The sequence below is a fragment of the Chlamydotis macqueenii genome, chromosome 7 (genome assembly GCF_036417535.1).
Source record: "Chlamydotis macqueenii isolate bChlMac1 chromosome 7, bChlMac1.mat, whole genome shotgun sequence".
Taxonomy (NCBI): Eukaryota; Metazoa; Chordata; class Aves; order Otidiformes; family Otididae; genus Chlamydotis; species Chlamydotis macqueenii.
In genome coordinates, this window is record NC_141562.1 from 9,862,029 (window position 1) to 9,880,721 (window position 18,693).

General features: G+C 37.9%; 1 protein-coding gene across 2 annotated transcripts in view; it reads left to right on the plus strand.

Moving 5' to 3' along the window:
- BICC1 (BicC family RNA binding protein 1) overlaps positions 1–18,693 on the plus strand; it is a 106,275-nt gene that overhangs the window by 29,416 nt on the left and 58,166 nt on the right. For both annotated transcript variants that reach the window (XM_086752636.1, XM_086752637.1), the window contains exon 2: positions 6,611–6,657. In XM_086752636.1, coding sequence (XP_086608762.1) covers positions 6,611–6,657 — 47 coding nt within the window. The remainder of the gene's footprint in view (positions 1–6,610; positions 6,658–18,693) is intronic.

Here is an 18,693-nt window from a genome sequence, read left to right on the forward strand (position 1 = left end):
AAGGTCAGATTTTTTTTTCTTTAACAATGTGAGCTCTATCTTTTTGTTCCTAAAGGCATATTTTCAGCGATTTGGCTTAACTCTGTAGCCTATGGGGGTGGAATTCTTTATCTTGGCTGGATATAAGCAAGCTTTCAGAGCATGCAGGGGTTAGTGACTGCCTTAGTGCACAGGATAGCATAATCTTTTTGTCAGGTAGTTTCTAGTTCGATGAAAAAAGTTTTTGTTTGGTGCTTTTTGTGTATGGTAACCAGCTTGGTAACTTCTGAGAAATAGTTCAGGCTTTCAATATAGATAACTCTTTCACTTAAAAAAAAAATAAAAAATAAAACCCAACCTTTGTACATAACTAGCATATTTCTATGACAGTTCTAGAAATAATCAGACCTAATTAACATGAGGGCAATCTCAATATAAGAGTTAGGAATTCTTTCTCATTCAGTGGATAGGAAAGGTAAAGAATAACTGATTGCTTACCTTCAGGTATATTGTTCTACAGTTTCTTGAGATCTTAAATTGATTTGTCTTACTCAAATTAAAATAATATCTAGATATCTCTCCTGTAAAAGTGTTTTGTTGCAAGGAACGATTTTTATTTCATCATAGATGAAACCTGAAGAGCAGACGTGCTTTTAAGTTCTCGTGCAAATGTAATCTTTCAATGCAGACAGAGAAAGGAGTCTTGATACTTATCAATGTAAAGGCAAATTCACAAACATATGACACTGTGTTAACAATTTGAAGTATTTTGTTTGTGTCAAATGAGACACAAAGTTGATGTACAAGATTAACCCAAAATTACACTGATTAAGTCAAGTCTTACTTAAATGAATTACTATATCTTGGGTTCGGTTCCTGTAAAAATGGCCTTTATTGGAACTTTTTTCATAATTAAAGTAACATTTGAAGTAAAAGGTCAAATTCATTTTTCCATGTAAACTTAGAAGAAATTACAATTGGGCTTTTTATGATTTGGTGGTTAAGTAGACAAGTGGTGTACTTCATGGGTACCATAATAGTTAACACCTGTTTCAACTGTTTTATATTTGTATTGGATGTAACCTCAGCAATCCAATATATCTTGAAAAGCAAAAACCTGATATAAAATATTTCACGGTATGGAAGAAATTATAATAAACAGAGTGTAACTTAAAATATAAAATGCTTATTATGCACATTTACGTAGCCTTTCATCTGTATTTTTTAAACCAATGTTACCATTTTGTGTAAAAATAATCCTATTTTTTGTGAAGGTCAATTAAGTGATTATTCAGTCCCATAAAGTAAATACTGTTTCTAAGAAAATAATATTTCCTGAGTAGCAGAGGTTGGCAGAAACAAATAAATTTGTCTAGTCAGAAGTCAGTACACTGTATTAGTTACCATCTGGTTTGTGTCTTCTCTCAAATCTGCTTTGGGGACAGGGACCATTGGCAGAAGGTGGACTTGGTCTCTGAAGGCGGGAAGCCAGGCATGGCTTTCCAGAGCTCATCTGGAAATCCTGTCAAAGCACTGGTCCTTTCCTGTTTCTCATTAGAGACACTGCTAAGCAGTTGTCATTGTGCACATTTAGTTGAGTTCAGGGAGTACTTTCGTTGACTTGGTAGCACTGTTGCTGTTAAATGCACCGTTAGAAAGTTAACTACTCTTCTACTCAGGTCATATTTGTGGTGCCTGGTCCTGCTGGTGGAGGAGCCTGTGGTTCTGGAGACTTACTAAAACATAATTTTGTCTGCTGCTGCTTCTTGAAGCTGTGGTTGCCCAAACACCTTCAGTTGGCATAAGCCAGAGCTGCTGACTAAGTGAGCCTCCCAAATCTCCTTCCCCTCTTCCTTCCCAGCTAAGTAAGACTGGGGGGCCATTCCAGTAAACGCTGCTTTTTCTACCAAGTATAAAGCTAGATCCGGTCCCTGCTGTGGCAGCACAGAAAGCTGTGCCATCAAACGAAGGAGAGCAGCACAAGTTGCAAGTCAGCCAAGGCCTTTTCTTTTGGTGGCTGAAAATGTTCTTCTAAAGCAAGTCTTCCACATGTAACTTCCTGAACTCGCCATTTGAGAATATTCTCACAGCAAGTGAAGATGGCAGAGCTCTAGTGAGCTGCATCTGTAGGAAGAAAGCTCTAAATGTTTTTATAATCATTATCTGAAGTGGAATTTAGCAAGCCATTAAGTAACTGGACTGCCCCAGTTGACATAATTATGAAATCAGGATTAGTGATGGTAACTTAGTAAGCACAGGCATTAAGTGTCACTTCTTAATGTTGTTTGTTAATGGTCTGGTCTTTTGAAATCATTAGTTCTGTTTGTAAAGTCAGAAAATGCTAAACTTCATTAAAATCTGAAAGCTTATTTAAAATTTCAGGATCAGACGAGCTACGCTGGCCCCCTCTGCCTCCCACAAAAGGCTTGTTCTCCTGGGTGTTTGAGAACTTGGAGAATTACTGCTCTTTGAAGAGAGCTTGGTTTCATATTAAATTTTCAATTAATATTCGTGAGACTACTAAAATAATCTGCGAGGTTACATCTGTCAGATACAAGTTTTGAGAGCTTCTCGATATGATGTTTCAAAGATGAGGTTTATTTGGAGAGTTGGGGTTAACACTCTTAAGATTTGTTTAGAAAGAAGTTGAGCTTAGGATACAATGACCTAGCAAACTTTTTTCCTAAAGATAAATTAACGTTTGCTTTTGTCTCAGTTTATCTGATTTGAGGTAAACGTCAGTGACTTGCTAAGTTGCAGCTTGTTGTAGTGAACACTGTAAATGGTTCCCACTTTTAATGACTTGTGCATAAATGTTATAACTGGAATACTTCTCTTGCTTGTATTTCCCTGCAGAAGATGCTGGTTTTGTCTTGTTTTTTGAACACAGTCTGTTTAGCTGTTCAATTAGGAAAGAAATGGATAAATTTCCCCTTCTGTCTGGCTAGTTTTGAGAAGTGCTAGAACCGTGCTGTTTTGAGAAGTGCTAGAACTGTGTTTGCCTGCTTTGGAGAGGAAGAAAGGCTTTGAGATAATTTCGTGTGACTAGGAAGTGTTTTGCATATGTGTTGGAAACTTTCTTAAACATAAGTACTTAGTTTGGAGGTAAACATAAATTAAAATGTATGTAGTAGTGGGTAGCATCCCAAAATTCATAAACTGCTGATGAAATTTAACTTTGATTAGCTGTAATTTCTCCTCATAGAAATAAGAGAGCAAGTTTTAGGAAGCTAAGTAAAAGAAGATGAATATAATTAGTACAAAGAATTATATCAAGAGGATGGAGGACAAAAAGAGGAAATAGCTGGAGAACTGCTAACCTAAAAGGTTAGCAGTTAACCCCTCTCACTAACAAAACCACGACAGTAATATACTGCTTCGTGCAGTTTCTCTTCAAATTGTAAGGCATTTTTTTTTCTTTTATGGTGAAAATGATACCATTCTTACTGTAACTTATGCTCAGAATTGTGTCTTAAAGTATATTTAAAAAAAAAAAAATTGGTGCATAATGGCAATTTAATGACTAGGTTACCTTAATATCCAGAAACATATCACTATATGTGAAAAATGATCAGAGGCGTACTTCTTAATGGATTTAGTGCTCCATGAGGGATACGAAGTGACAAAATACTAATATATTGCAATATGTTTTTAATCAGGTGAAGAACTGCTTTAAGGTATCTTAAACTTCAGTATCTTTTCCAAAAAACACCATACATTCTTCCCTACCTTTTCATAGATATCATGAGACCTGACAAATGGGTTATCGTAAAACATCCTACGTGCTGAAAAGCTGCAGTGAACGACCATATCTTTATCGTATGCTGGAACAACTAAAACTGCTGGTTATTAACTAAAGATGTTTCTAAAGTACCTTTTGCTCCAACTTCACAATTCCCTGTACTGTTTTTTTTGTTTGGTTGGTTGTTTTTTTTCCTGTGAACTGTTTAGAATGTTTTCATTCCCTTTCCTTCTTCCTTACCTCGTCCATGCTTGTTGGAGTCCATCTGTTGTGCCATACAGTTGGTGGGGCCAAGCTGTAAATCAGGTCACCAGAATGATTTAGCTTAAAAATAAACCTACAATAAAAAGCTTGGAATTTGCTTTGTCAGCATTCTGTTTAAATGCCCTGCAGAGCATCACTGCTATTATTGAAGTAATCTCTTGTTTGTATTCAGTTTAGAAATCATGTTAACCTCTGTTTTAAAAGCTGCAACTTCAGCCTTGCATCTGTCATGTTCTCATATCCAATTTCTCATATACCCTGTGATGAAAAGCACGTTGGTCCGATGTTTCACTTGAAATAGTATGGTGGTACTCATTTCCCAAAAGCGTTTCATAGCGATCCCTGAGTTAATGAAAACTTGTAAAACAACATGGATCTATGAAGTGGCTGCTGTCAGAAGAAAATCGTGTTTTTCTGCTAGTATCTGTAGCTTGTAAATCTGAGAAACTGAAATCTTCCCCAGTTGTTTTCTTTGCTTTCAGAAAACCTTGTTCTGGGGAAACTTGCACCAGTTTACTCTGTACTTGAAGGCACTTGGGGGTTTTGAGGGCGAGAAGGGCTTTGTGTTCTTCTCAGACTTGTGGAATTGCAGAGTCTGGAATGGCTCTGCGATGAGGTGACTGCTTGATGGGCTTTAGTCCCTGCCTCTGCTGTCACTGCATGTGAGTTCAATAACATGGGCTTCTGAACTGTGTTAGATCAACTCTGCCCTGTGCGCTTTCTCCGTGGTATTTAAGTGTTGTCGTTGATATTTTGAGAAGCCTGTTTCAAATGTCGTCATCTCATGACACTAGCCTGAACCTGCTCAGTTGTTCTTACATTGCATTACCTGATTTAATATTAACTTCAGAGTTCGGGATTGCTTGTGTAATCAGAAGAGTGGGGAGAACTAAGTTCCTGAAGGAAAGTTTTGAAGCCAGAGTGATGGAGTCAGCTAGAGGGGGGTTTTGTACATGAGAAATAAAGAAAAATCATGATGACAATGAGTTTCTTAAGCTATCCAGTGCTATTCAGGAAACTTGCACTTGGAGTTCCATTTGGAGGCATCTCTTTCTCCAGGGAAGAGGAAATTATCCTCTTAATAATTAGCGTGACCTCCCATGTTTGGAATTAAGTTGCTAGGTCTCAAGTTGCAACACAGACAAGCTGCACCATAAGCCGTGTATGCAGTTGTGTCATTTTAAGTGCAATCATTTATGTTAACTAAATATACAATTATGGTTTTACATACACGTGGGAGATAATCCAGGCTCTAATCCAGGCTTGCTCTTGGAATCACTGAATTATACGGTTGCTTCCAAGCTTGTTCTACAATGATGTTTTGTTCTGCCATTGTGGTGTTGTCTGTACTGTTTTTGAAAAGTACTCTGAAGGCTCTGCACTTTGTTTACAGTCTACATGTATTTAGTTATTATTCACTCTGCCTTTAGTAAGCATTTCTATTTATATAAATACAAGTGTCCCAGTGTGACTAGTACAGCCCTAGAGTACAGGGAGCATTTCAGTGTGCTGTCACGTGTTCCTCTGGTGATGTCTCTTTTCCCAGCTCATCCTTTCTGAAGCAGAGGTCCTCGCAGCCCCTGTCATGGTTGACCCAGTGCAAGGGGCCAGTTGGCACTGCAGGAGGTGTGTGTTGGATATGAGTAGGAGTGTAGCGTTCTCCGTTGTCTCTTCTCCTCCAAATGGGATTGGTGTGAAGGTATTTTCTGATGACCTTGCTCTTCATCAAGTCAAGATTGTCACCTTTCAGACTTTGATATACTAGGCTAAGAGAGTAAAGACCTCTTAATTTTTCTCTGCTTGACGATGCTTCTGTGCCCACAGTTGCCAAGCCCTTCGAATAGCCACGTTCATTGCCACTTTTGGCTTCAAGTCATCTTTCATGAACATCACTACCAAACGTGCTCGTGCCTCTGGTTTGCACAATGGCACCCTTTCTAGGGAAGTATCTAGAGCTGCCTTTTGTTTTTCAGCTGCTTTGAATGTAGTAGCTCATAAACATTGGCTGGCGGAAAGTACGTGTTGCAAATCTTCACTGGATAGCAAGCAATCGAGAGAGGACTATTTAACAGCACTAAGAAGTGTTTAGATTCTTGTGGCGTTCTCTCAGGCTCAGTAAACCACATAGCAGTAGCTCTGTATTTCCCTTCAGTATAAAAAAAAAAATAGCAGAATAGAGGAAAATATTTGTTAACACAATTCTGGCTTACCGTAATGCTTATTCTTGTTTTGATTCTTATTTTTAATCTTGATATAGTAAGTCTTGTGCCCTCCTAGCTTTCTTTTGGTCCTCCTATTGGTAGAATTATATGGCAAAGTATGCAGTGTGAATAAATCATTAGACTTGTATGACCATATTTATTTTGGGACTAAAATATGTATCAGTCAGTATTTTATAGCTCTAGCATGCAAATATGAACATCTGCTTGGGCTCCATCCTTAGCGAGTGATTTGCAAAAGGATGTTGTGGGTATTAGCCAGTTGTTGGCACATGTTCATTGCATGAGAAAAAAACTAACCGAGTTACGATTTCAGAGTAGCATGTACTCATTGATAGTTTCTATATGTAAACCTGTACACTTTCTCCTGTGTATTTAGTAACCAGATCCCACTTGTATTTTACAGCTGCTGCAGAGGGCAAAGGGAAAAGTGGGGAAGACTTTTTTCAAAAGGTAAGAAGATATTTTAATTGTGTAACATCAACTGACTAGAGGAAAAATTATGCCCATTGCTCATTCATGAGATCAGCTCGTTAAACCTGATGTGCAGTTTCCACTAGATTGATCAAATCATAAAACGGGTTTTGTCAAATAATGTGTCTGCTAACCATCAGCTGTGTGTGGAATGTGATGAGAAATATGTTCTTTGGTGTATGCTACTGTCATTCGTGTGCGACAACTTAATTATTCTTTAACTGAAAATGTCAAAATATGCATTATGAAAGCTTACTTTGCTTAATAGCAGGGAATTCATCCCAAAGATGATGTGAGGTGGTCTTAAGGTTTTTGTCTGTGGATAAACGCTACATCCTGTTACTGAAAAACTGACGTGAAACTTACTGTGATATTGTTGAAAGCATAAATATTTGGTTGAGAAATGCAAAAGCCTTTTGAGAAAGAAAAGCACAGTCCACAGAGTGATTCAATAAAGTCTGTGGTTAGACAGAGGCACGGAAGGACTGGAAAAAACAGTCCTGCAGCAACTAAACTACAAAGAGAAACATGGTCAAGAGTAATGACTTTGAAATAAATTTTGCAAAGCAACATGTTAGTTGTTTAGTTTTGGTTTTTTTTAAGAATAGTGTGTAAAATGTTATTTACGAGTTACATTGATGAAGATCTGCATATAGTACGCTAGTGAAGATGATGAGCTGTTTTGTCTTTCTGTATTATAGAGAAGGCGGTGTAAGTTTTCATGCTGTGTACTGAAATGCCGTGGAACTCCTTTTGAACCAGTTGCTTTTTAAGCAAGTAGTTTGCCTTATTTTACATGTTCTCTTCATATTTATAAGCAGTGCTTCTGAAAGATCTCTCTTTAGATGTGAAAGTGTATTTTATTCTGTACGTAGTTGTCAGATGCTTTGATGAAGGCTGGTGGGGAGGGGTATGTAAACTGTCAAACTATTTGTTTTAGAAAATATTTTATGGGAGTCTTCAGACTATGTTGCTCTTCCCTGATGACGAGTTACTTTTCCGGACATAGTGCTTGTGCTTAACTGTCTAATATTAGTGTGCACAGAGGAGATGTGTCAGTAATTCTTCCTTAGGATTTTACCAAAATGCATGGGTATGCTGTTACTTGCTGGAGCAAACCAAAGCCATAGTAGCATATACTTCATTCTACGCATTGTTCATTTTACAACAGTGTTTTCTCACACTTGTATAAATCTTCTCATAATTTTTGTTACTGTAGACAAAATATTCCCTCTGTGTGGGATTGAGTGGCTTATATATGACGTGTATTTGGATACTTGATAATTTACTGTAGATGTGATGTACCTTGCAATTATGTAGTTGTTAGTGTAATAGCAGAAAATACTGGTTTAAATTCAAAAGGAGAGCAAAATGTGCTAGAATTTATTAAAATGTGTGAGTAAGAGTCCACTACTTATCCATAATGATAATAGATGTGGTGGCTATTTTGGCATTAGTATACTGTCATATACATCCATAATAATTATACATTGCAGTCTGGATACTGCAATAGGTTAAAGCTGCTTCATTTTGACAGGCATTTTTGTTCCAGTCTCCTCAACTCTAGATTACTGATGTTTCTAAGTACATACACACAATACTATGGCTAATAAAAACAGATGGAAACTGTCTTCTTTGCGAGTTTACCTTTGTTCAAAAAAATCTTTGGGCAGTTGCTCATGGCTTACTCACAGTCTCTGTCTGTGCAATTTCCTTTTATCAGGGTTACGCTTTTTCCTTTCTCATGTGAAGTGATCAAGGCAGGGTTTCTGGAGGTGAAACCAAGAGCCTTCATTTGTTCCAGGTTGTGCAGTAAGGAAGCAAGCGATTTGCAGCACATTGCAAGCTAAGACAGCAAGATGCTTTCAGAAATGTAATACAAATCTGAAGCTACAGGAAATGCATTTGTTAAAATAGTTTTAAAAATGAGACTTTCTTCAGGGCAGTCTTGGCAGGCTTTTCAGTGGAACAGGGAGGGGAAGTGCATTATTTCAGAGGCACATCAAGCACTGAGCGTGTAGTTTGCGTAAACAGTGCCACGTATAGTATTTTCTGACAAACTCTACCCGGGATGTGCTGAAGGTATTGTTGTGTGGAAGGGACGTGCCAGGTGAAAGAAATGCTGAAATGACAGAGGTAACAAGGTAAAGAGGTAACAAGAAAGTGATTCCGTATGCTAAGACGTGCAGACCAAGAGGGAGGAGAGGAGGCTGGTACTGGAGGGAGTGAGGCAAGGCTGACTTGTTGCAGATGGCTCTGGAAGTGGCTGCTGGGTCCTGCTTGGTGGCTGTTCTGTGGGGGACAATGCTCAGTTCTTAATTAGCTCGCCCTCAGGAGGAACAGAAGTTGCTCATATGCTCTCTGAGCTGGGCTCAAAGTTGGGGACTCAGCCTGGATTGCTAAGTTACACAGGGTATGCGCTAATGGATCTGTCATGCTTTTAAAGAAAGTTAAGTTAATACAAGGTTTTGGTGCTAAGTATCTTTTACTGGTCTTCAGACATGAGCAAGCAGCATTTCTTTATTGGATTTTTATAACCACGCAGGTGCTCGGTGAATGTGAACTGGTGCTATCAACTTTCAACTTGCTAAGTTTAATAATGTATTTAAATATCAAAATGCATTATTTCACTGAGCGTATTAGCAGAAACGAGCACATACTCTGCAGTTGCTGGTGGAATTAGAGTATAAGCCCCAGTTCGTGGCTGCAAGGGGCAAACTAAGCTAACATTTCTGCCCTCTCAATGGCAGGGAAGGTCAGGTGAAGTGCCCTTTCCTTTTCTGAATTAAACTGAAAAGTAGATAAATTATTTTTGGTAATGTCACTTAAAAAAGAAATCTGAAGACTTCAGCATACTTTCTTAAATATTTCTGAGTTTTACTATTGCTTCAAAGCGGGGAAAAACTAACATAGTCTAATGTGGATTTTTCAAAACCACTGGGAGCTGCTGATAATTTAGCAAGAAATAAGTAAATAATGTGGTAGTTATCTCTCTAGAGCTTTCCGATCTGCAGTTCAGTGACAGGTAATCTTAAAAAAACGTGGATTGGTTTGCTGTTGTGTTACATACTATTTAGGTACAAGATCCTTGTGGACCTTACTCCGTATATTATTGTCCTAATTTATTCTGTGAGCGTAATACGTAATATGAAGTTATTACTTGTTCTTGATCCAAAGCCCATGTTCAGTTGATGGTGGAATTTTTCAATTGAGTTCCATAACATCTGGTTCACGCCTCATAGGCAAGCAAGGCCCTTCCCAGACAAAGCCAGGACATCGTTCCAAGGAACATATAATTTATGTAGCACTATAGATATGCATGGCACTCTTAGGTTAAATGTAAGAAGGTGGTGGGTCTCTGCCCTGAAGAGTTCATAATCCAAAACAGATGAGGGTTGGCCATGTGGGCAGAGGAGAATTTAATGCATCATTTCTGTTTGCTTTTAGTTCTTGCCTCATCAAGTTGTTTTTTTTTTTTTTCTTTTTTTCTCTTAAACACTTGGAAATCTTAGTGCTGCTGAGAGCCTTACATTCTGAAATTTCTCAGGGCAACAGTGCGTATCTAGCCTTATCATGAGATTATCAACAGTATGGTAGGGCAATCGGTGAAGATTGTGGGTTTAGTGGAAGTTGGGTGGAGTTCCTGGGCTAACGCAGGACTGCATGTGCAGAAGGTGGTGACTGGAAATGATGCACACATTGTGCTCTGCCCAAGTGCTTGACTCTAGGTCAGATGTAAGCTGCTCATTTCAGCATAATTCAGTGTGCATGTGTGTTAGTCATGGGCTTTGGGAGTATTTCTGAAGGGGCTCTGCAGCCTTTCCTTTCCTGGCTTTCAAGAGCTTGTTTGCAGAATTGGTTTTGTAGAAAGCACAATATATACTACCAACCAGCTGTAACTTGTGGGTTTATTGTTTCTGAACGTTGGAGACTGTTTAGATTTTGTGGGGGGATTTCTTTGGGTGGGTTTTGGGGTTTTTTTGTATGTTTTTTAATAAAAGAGAAATGGTGTTTGTGGGAATATATTAATTTGCACAGTTAGAGTTACTTAGGGGTTTTTAGGATAACACTGGATTGAAGTGCAGCGTGTGTTCAAATGCTCACATGTCTCTTGACTGCAGACTCCCTTACTCCTGAAGGGGATGTAATGCTTGACAGTGTGAAGACGCAAGTGGGCCAATGTTGCATGTGTGTACCAGAATCTCTTCTGTTTATTACTAGGAGCTTAGGCGTGTAGAAGACTAGGGTTTTCTTGTTTCATTTTCCTTCCTGTCCTTACATGTAACATGTTTCATCTGTAGCTTCTTATTTTATTAAATGAGTAGCACCTTGAAAGATACTGAGGCTATTGTGGAAGCCATATTTGGTGAAACTATCCTTTAAAAGGAGCTGGTCTTCCAGTATAGATGCTGGAAACAGAGGCAGTAAGAGATTTAAAAAAAAAAAAAACCAACAACAAAACAACAACAACAAAAAAAACCCACAAAAAACCCAACCAAACAACCAAAAAACAAAGACGAAAATACAATTATTGAAAAATAATTGTGAAAAATAAGTATATCGGACCACATCCTTAATTACCTTAATTACCCTTCTGTTAAATTCATCTTCTGTATGCAGTAGATATTACTGAATGTAATATTACTGAATGTACACGACCCTTTATTTGTTTAGGAGGCTCTGGCAGCAGACGCAGTGAGGAAGCTGCCTCAAGCCCAGTTGCTCTAAGACGGTAAAAGATCTTGTTCTGCAACTTTCTGTGCTTTCACTTGTATCTTTGAAAAACATTTGTTAGGTTGATCTGTGACAAACCTTGTAACTCTTGCAAAAATCTTATATGTGAATATATTTATACAGTGTATATGAATATATTAATGCTTTTGTAAGTGTATATAGTATATACTGATACAAATAATTTTAACTAAAAAAAGTTATATCCTTCTGTCTCCAGTAGGTCATGCTGAAAGTTGGTTGGTCGTCCTTCTCAATCTCTATGAAACTTGTAGGTAGAGCTTCAAATGTGAATGGCTTAGGGCATTTTCAGACATAAAAAATAGCAATCATTGACCTGAGACCGAGATGTCTCAGGCTGATTATTGTCCATGTTCAACAGTAACTTCTGAAGGGCTTTCCATTTGTCTTCATCCGTGACTTCTCTTGAACTGCATATTTAAAATTGTAGTTTCCTTAAGGCTATATTCCCATTTCTGATGGCAACAGCTCAGCTATTGGTTTTTTTCCAGTGCTATTTATCTTGCCTAGTGAGAGATAGTGAGTTCATGGTTGTTATACATTATCATGGGTTTTGTCTTTGTCAGCCGCAGGAGCAGTTTTGAATTGCAGAAACTGGTTCCACACCTTCCACTGTTTCTGGGTAGAAATTGGTATCTGCATTAGCACTACAGTAACCTCTTGATGTAGAGTTTGGCTCATGGCATGTGACAAGGATATATTAAGGCCACGCGTTTCCAGAATTTGCTTGAAACACCCAGCTGTGCTAGGCTGTGATGGGAACGCTGACATGCGCTTCTCATTTACATTGAGCTTCCTCTCATTTAGTTTCCTGGGAAGAGGAAGCAACTGCTTGGGGAGGGTGGTTTGGATTAGAGAGTTGAAAGAATGTGAGTTGCAGTCAACATCTGCAGGAAGTCTTGAGATTGAGAGGTTTGTCTCCCTTTTGGCAAAACCACACCCAGTGGAAAGAAGGAGACTGTTTAGGTTGGATCGCTTTCTCTAAAAAGGTAAATCAAGAATGCTTACTTAACTTTTTACTTAGTTCAGGCAGAGTGAAGTAGTGGGAAGGCTTCATTCTTCCAGAAAACTGCATTCGTCACATCTCTAAGATAACAATCATTCTGTTCAGGCAATGGAGTAATTAGAAGGTTTGAGGGGTTTTTTATCTTTAGGTTTTTTTCGTTGATTCTGATATAAAGTGGACAACCTTGAACGTTTACCTGTAATACGAGAATGCTCTCTGATGGGGCTGTTCCTTGAAGTGCCCACTGCAGGTATAAGTCTTACAAGAGCAACTGTCCTTAGAGTTGTTTGTGAACAAATCCTTTGGCCAGAAACAGTGGACATTTTAATCCCATAATATTATACTGAGTGATTCTCTACATCACTGCTCAGTCTGCGTTCCAAGCGAGTCAGAGTTCTAGTTGATGATGAAGTTGCATTTTACACCACCTTGTTGCTATGCTTGACATTGTGTGCAAGATCCCTTGCATTGTAAAGCAACAGAGAAGGAGCAATTTGTCACTACAGTCTCGATTGAGATGCTTAGTCCTTTTCGCTTAACCGTTAAATCCTCTCTTTAAACAGAAGAGGGACTTTGGTCCTCGGAAATGCTTTTACTCTTTCATTTCTTTGTGAAAAAAGTGAGGAAAGAGGAAGTGAGTATGGGAATTATACAGATTAATAGTATACACAAAGTTCCTGATTTGCAGGGATGAGACTTGTTTCATCTGCTTTTGGAGAGAAGAGTTAGCTGCATATTGGTGTTTCGAATTATGTGCTGTGGGGGCTTTGTTGTTAAGTAATGTTTTTTCTCTTATATAAATATCCCTTTTTTTCTAATACTTGTGTAGAATTCATTAATGCTAATCACACAGATACTTTTATAGCTTAGTTTTTGCATGCATCCCTTTACATTTTTGACCATACTTTGTCATTCATTTAAAATAAAAGTATTACCTGTGACCTTTGATTAATATTTCCATTGGCGGTGAGCAAAACATTAAATTCAAGTAAAGGAAGCACTTCTGCTCGGTAGAGTTTTCTTCTCACTTAACTTTATTTGCTGTACTTGTAAATGAAGGACTAAGTTCTGTAAAAGTTATTGTTGTAGAAGGTTCACTTATTGCAGTTTTTGGATGCAGCAAGGATACTGTAATATTTGCTTGCTTAAACAAGATCCTTGTTTCAAGAATCATCTTTCCCAGGTCATTTTAGGTAAAGTGAAGGTTAAAGATGCGGTGTGTGTGTGCATGCATGTGTTCTCTGCCATTCTAAGCTAGAAATGCCTTAATAGAAAAGCAAACAATATAAATTCATAAGCCGTATCCACATAGGTAGCTTTCCCCAATTCTCTCTTTACTGATTTAAGAGCTTTTATTTATAGCCTGAAAGTCTGAGTTGTAAAGCTGATATTGTTTACTCTGCTGCCTTTATTGCCTTTGTATATCACCTATTAATTAGGTTTTTTGAATTATTGTCAGCTGATACCCATTGATCAAAACTATGAATAAATGTATACATTGTCTATGATGTTAATCTTGTCCTCTAGTTTTAGCTTCAGTACCTCTTCATCCTGCACACGCTTGCCTTAATTCTAGATAAAGTCATTAGAAATAGCCTGTGAATACCTAGTAAATAGGGTAAACCTGTTTAGAGTTAACTTGGGCTGGGATATAGTCCTTGACAACAAACAGCTTGCTGCTTTGTGGAAGTCTCAAAGTCTGTACATGCAGACCACAAAATTATTGGTCATGAAAAGCTGGAGGAAACTATTTTGCTTGGTTTGACGTGAAGCTGTGTAGAAGTATGCGAATTGGAAACAGGCATGTTTTTCTTCTGCAGCCTTTTTATACCTAAATCTAGATTAGTTAGAGAATTCAGAAATGCTTTAATTTTTTATGAAACGCAGTTTAACGAAGGTGGACAAATTAGTCTGTGAAGATCAAATTCCTGTAGTATTGAAACAGATGACTTGCAGGGAAAGTATGAAGAAACCCACGTGTGACAGTATTGAACCTTATCCATATGGGTTATCCCATAGAACAGTCTCTAAAACAATTTATGTAATACCCTTTTCAAAGACAAGTGAAATGAGAGAATGACTAGCCACGTAGTCACATACAGATACTTTTCTGAAATGTGTTTGGGGTTTCTGACAGAATATAAAGGAGGAAAATCAGGTAACCCTGCCCTACGAGAGATGCATGCACTTGCACTTGAGGTGGCACACTTTTCGTAATGGTCCTTCCTGTACAGAAATGTAATCAACTGGAGCTTGATGATTGTCCTCCCTATGCATTGTTTTGTTGTGTATTTAAGTAGGTTACAGTTGCATGTATGCCATTAGTAAACATTTTGGCACCACATTTTGGAGATGCCCTATATTTCCTCACCAAATCCAGTAATCCTTGGTGCTCTACCATTGAGGTGTTCTGGCTCTGGCATCTCAAGCTCTTGCTCTGGCTTCTCACCAGTTTTAGATGCTAAATTCACACTGTCAGTTCCTGGGTAACTTTACACAATTCCATTTTGTCTTGTTCTTCATTCCTGTCCTTGTTCTTTCCCTGCTTTCTCCTCCCCAATAACCCAAAAATACCCCAACAAACCATTAAATATAATACTCCTGGTTCAAGCTACACCCATTGCTCTGTTCTTGCTGACAGAACTCGTGTTCAGGGGTCAGTCATCCTCTCAGGTACTGCTGCTTCACCAGTTTTCCTTGTCTACGAGGACTCTTCAGCTCTTCTCCTGCTAATACAGAAACATATATTTTTTTAAAAAAAAGTTTCATGCAAATTATATTCAGTGTTTCAAGTAAACTGTAAGAATAAGCTTGTTTATGCTGCACTAAATGCATACACGTTGAGGGAGCCACACTAATACAACTCTGAAGGCGGAAGATGCAGGATGAACGTTTGCTGTCTGTGAAACAAAATATTCAGAGACTGGCAAAATTAGTGTGTGTTTTTGTTTTAACTGGGCATCCCGAGGTCTGATTTTAAAGCTGTCACATGTCACCAGTTGGTTAATACTTAGATTGTATGTGTAATGGTTTCAGTTTCTAAAATGAAATGCTCATTTGGATGTTAAAAACTTGAGTGAAATCTGCAGTGGTGAATTTTGGCTTTTTTGTGAGTCAGTAAATTGGATAACTCATCCTGTTGCCCTGCTGCTCTTGCTTTGTTAATTACAAGAAGATTCTGCATCAGAACTGTGACTGTGTTTATGTTGAACTCTTTGTGTCTCTTTATTAGAAAGAAGAATGGTTTGGTTTTTTTTGTTGTGTGTTTTTTTTTTTTTTTTTTTGTCAAAAATAAAATTGCTGATCAACTGGAACTTCAGACTTCTAAATATTCAATGCACAGTGCCAGATTTCATTGTGGTTCTTACAGCTGCGTTCAGAGAATGCAAGCTTATATTTTTCATATTCAGTTTGATTTAGAAATACTTGTTAAGTTTCCTGTTCACTTTTTGTGGCTATCTATCTGGTTGAGTTGAAGCAGTTGGAGCACTTGGTTTATACAAACCAGACATTTTAGCAGAAAGTGTTGATATCAAATGCAACTTGTGCATTTGTAAATGATGGTGGGTAAGAACCTGTATCTGTCTTAAAATGAGCATTTGTGTCTGCTAAGAAGCCATTTTACAGGCGTTGCTGAGATAAAGACAGTACTACGTATCGGTTCTGTATTGGCCAATTTCACTACTTAAGATTGTTGTAGGTGTAAGGGAAGATTAACAGGCAGAAAATGAGGAGGTGGTTTATCTTGGGTAAGACAAATGTGATCAGACCACTCGGATATCTCTCATAGTATTTTCAGTTAACTATTGAATTTTGTGTCTTGAAGAATATTTCAAGTAATACTTGGAAAACCAAATAATTAAAAATCTGTGTCAGATAATGGATGACATCATGTAAAGTTCCATCACATTCTGGTCTCCTTTTTATAAGAAACCTGACTTTGAAGTGGTTTTGATGCTTAAAAACATCTGTTGTTACAGCCTTTGTTTTTAAAGCTTGCTTTATCCCTCAAAACCATACTTAAAGAGCTTTCACAGTTATTTCATCTTAAGGTTACTCAGCCAGCATTGTGATCTACCCTCATGGTATATTTTCAGTTTTAAGTTTTAAACAGTGTTCTCCTTGTGAGTAATTAAGAAGTTAAAATGTACCTGTAGAGGAGCAAAAACATGTGATAGGGTTCAGAAATTGCTTGTGTTGGGAGAAGTCGGAGTCGGTGTTGATAGCAGGAATATATCTTTCTACCTGCTGAGCTGAGTAGAATATCAACGTAATGCTTGACTTGCTTTCTGCACCAGCAACTGCTTGTCTGTTTTGGATCTGCAAAAAGAGTGTTAGTTTTTAAGACACTGGATCTGTCTTCCCATTAATATTCCATACCTATGGAAAAACATATTTGTCAAGTTTTGAAAGGCCATTACCATGGTAGTACTTTTTCTTTTACTACTGATATTTCTGTATTTTTTTTCTTTGCTGTCTTACACAGTAACATTCATCTTCTGTAAAATTAATGGAAGAAATCCTCTTGAGGATTTGTGGAAAAAGGGTTCTCAGAAACCAGTCCCATTAAAAATAGAGATGAGTACAATGATGTAAAAAACAACTAGTCAACTTCACCTTCAGAAACTGTGTGTGAAATATTTATTGGGTACAAGTTATCCTCCATAAACTTTGCAAGCTATGGGAATACGTAAGGAATTGCAGTCTTCTTCAATCTGATGGAGATTCAACTTTAAAATGAGATTAGCAGACATCTACTTACAGAGTTCCTATTATCATTCAATTTATGTAAATGATACTTTTTTTTTTAATCCTCTCTGTCCTTCCCTGTCCTTGTCCTACCCTCACACATGAGATTTTCTTCTCTGCAGCAACTCTTAACTTTACACAGTTATACTGCACAGCATTTATTTCTTAGTAATACCTGTTGCAGGTTGTTTCTGGCTCTGGGGGCTTTGTAATTCTTAGGTCAGTGAAGGAATGGGTGTTTATTGATGCTATGTTAAAATGGAGACGAGGAGCCACCTTGAACTTGCAGATCCAGTTGGCTCTGAAGTTCCAGATGGTTGTTTTGCTAATAATAATTCTCTAGAGATGCCCTTATATTTACTGCTCTGAGGTGTGCTCACGAAACAGGGTCTATCCTGCATTTCCAGTCCCTCCCCAATATCTGCTTGATGGAGAACTCGATCCTTTGCAGTTTCTGGAGGGAGGAGGGAGGACTACTGATGCAGCTCAACCATCTGTATTTTATCTCCTACTTCAGTGTGGTTTTGTTCTTTTTCTTATTCACAGTAGTTTCCCCTTTTTCCTCATTTGTTTTTTTGCTTGAGTTTGTTATATTAGCATTGCATCAAATTCTTTTCCGTTTTAAACTTCATATTGCTTGGAAAAATGACATCTTATTTGGTCGTACTTTTTTTGTCTTGCTGGGAGATGATTTTATACAAATAAATACTCTAAGATGTTTAAATGTAGGGCTGAGAATGTCATGGTGATTGACTCAAGATAATTCAAAATACAGTTTGGGCCCTGTCTTGATTGTATGCTTTGTGGTAATTTTTTGTCTGCACACAGAGGCAATTCCTGATTAAAAATCAAGATCTAAAAGGATGAAGTTATTTTTCCTCTAGTTTGCGTTGGCACTTAACCTGTTGAAGGAGAAAGACCTGCCCAAAGGGAACTGGGTCACTTTTAGAAGGGTTAATTTAGTTAGAAGAATTTACTGCCTACTTCCCTCCCCTGCTTTTCATCCACCTCTGTGTTTTATGCTGCCTCAGAGACAATAATGATATTTATTTTCATGGATATGATCACCTGTATTTATTCAACTTATTTTTTTTCTGTATACTTTACCCACCGAGTCTGCTAAACATGCAGGAGGACACTGAATTTTCAAGGTTTGTCACCAGACTGATGGACAGGCTTTGCAGTCTGATTACAAGAAATGGAGAGCAGTCTCTAAAATATTCAAAGCAGCAGAGAAGTTAAGCGCTCTCTGAGGATTTGTGTTGTTTGATAGTCGAAAAAAGGGTACCGCTGCAGTACTGCAAATGTTTAAGTGTAAGTATCTAGTGCCATTGATGCTGTTAATCTAAACCGAAGTGTTTCGGTTTGGTTTTTAACCTGCACAGAGGAAAACCTGGGCCAGCCCTTTGGAGACAAAACCTCAGCTGTTCAAAACATGACATGGACAGATAAATAAAAACCCCCAGTGGGCATACCATGTCATTGCTTCCTAGGGTTTTTAATAGCAT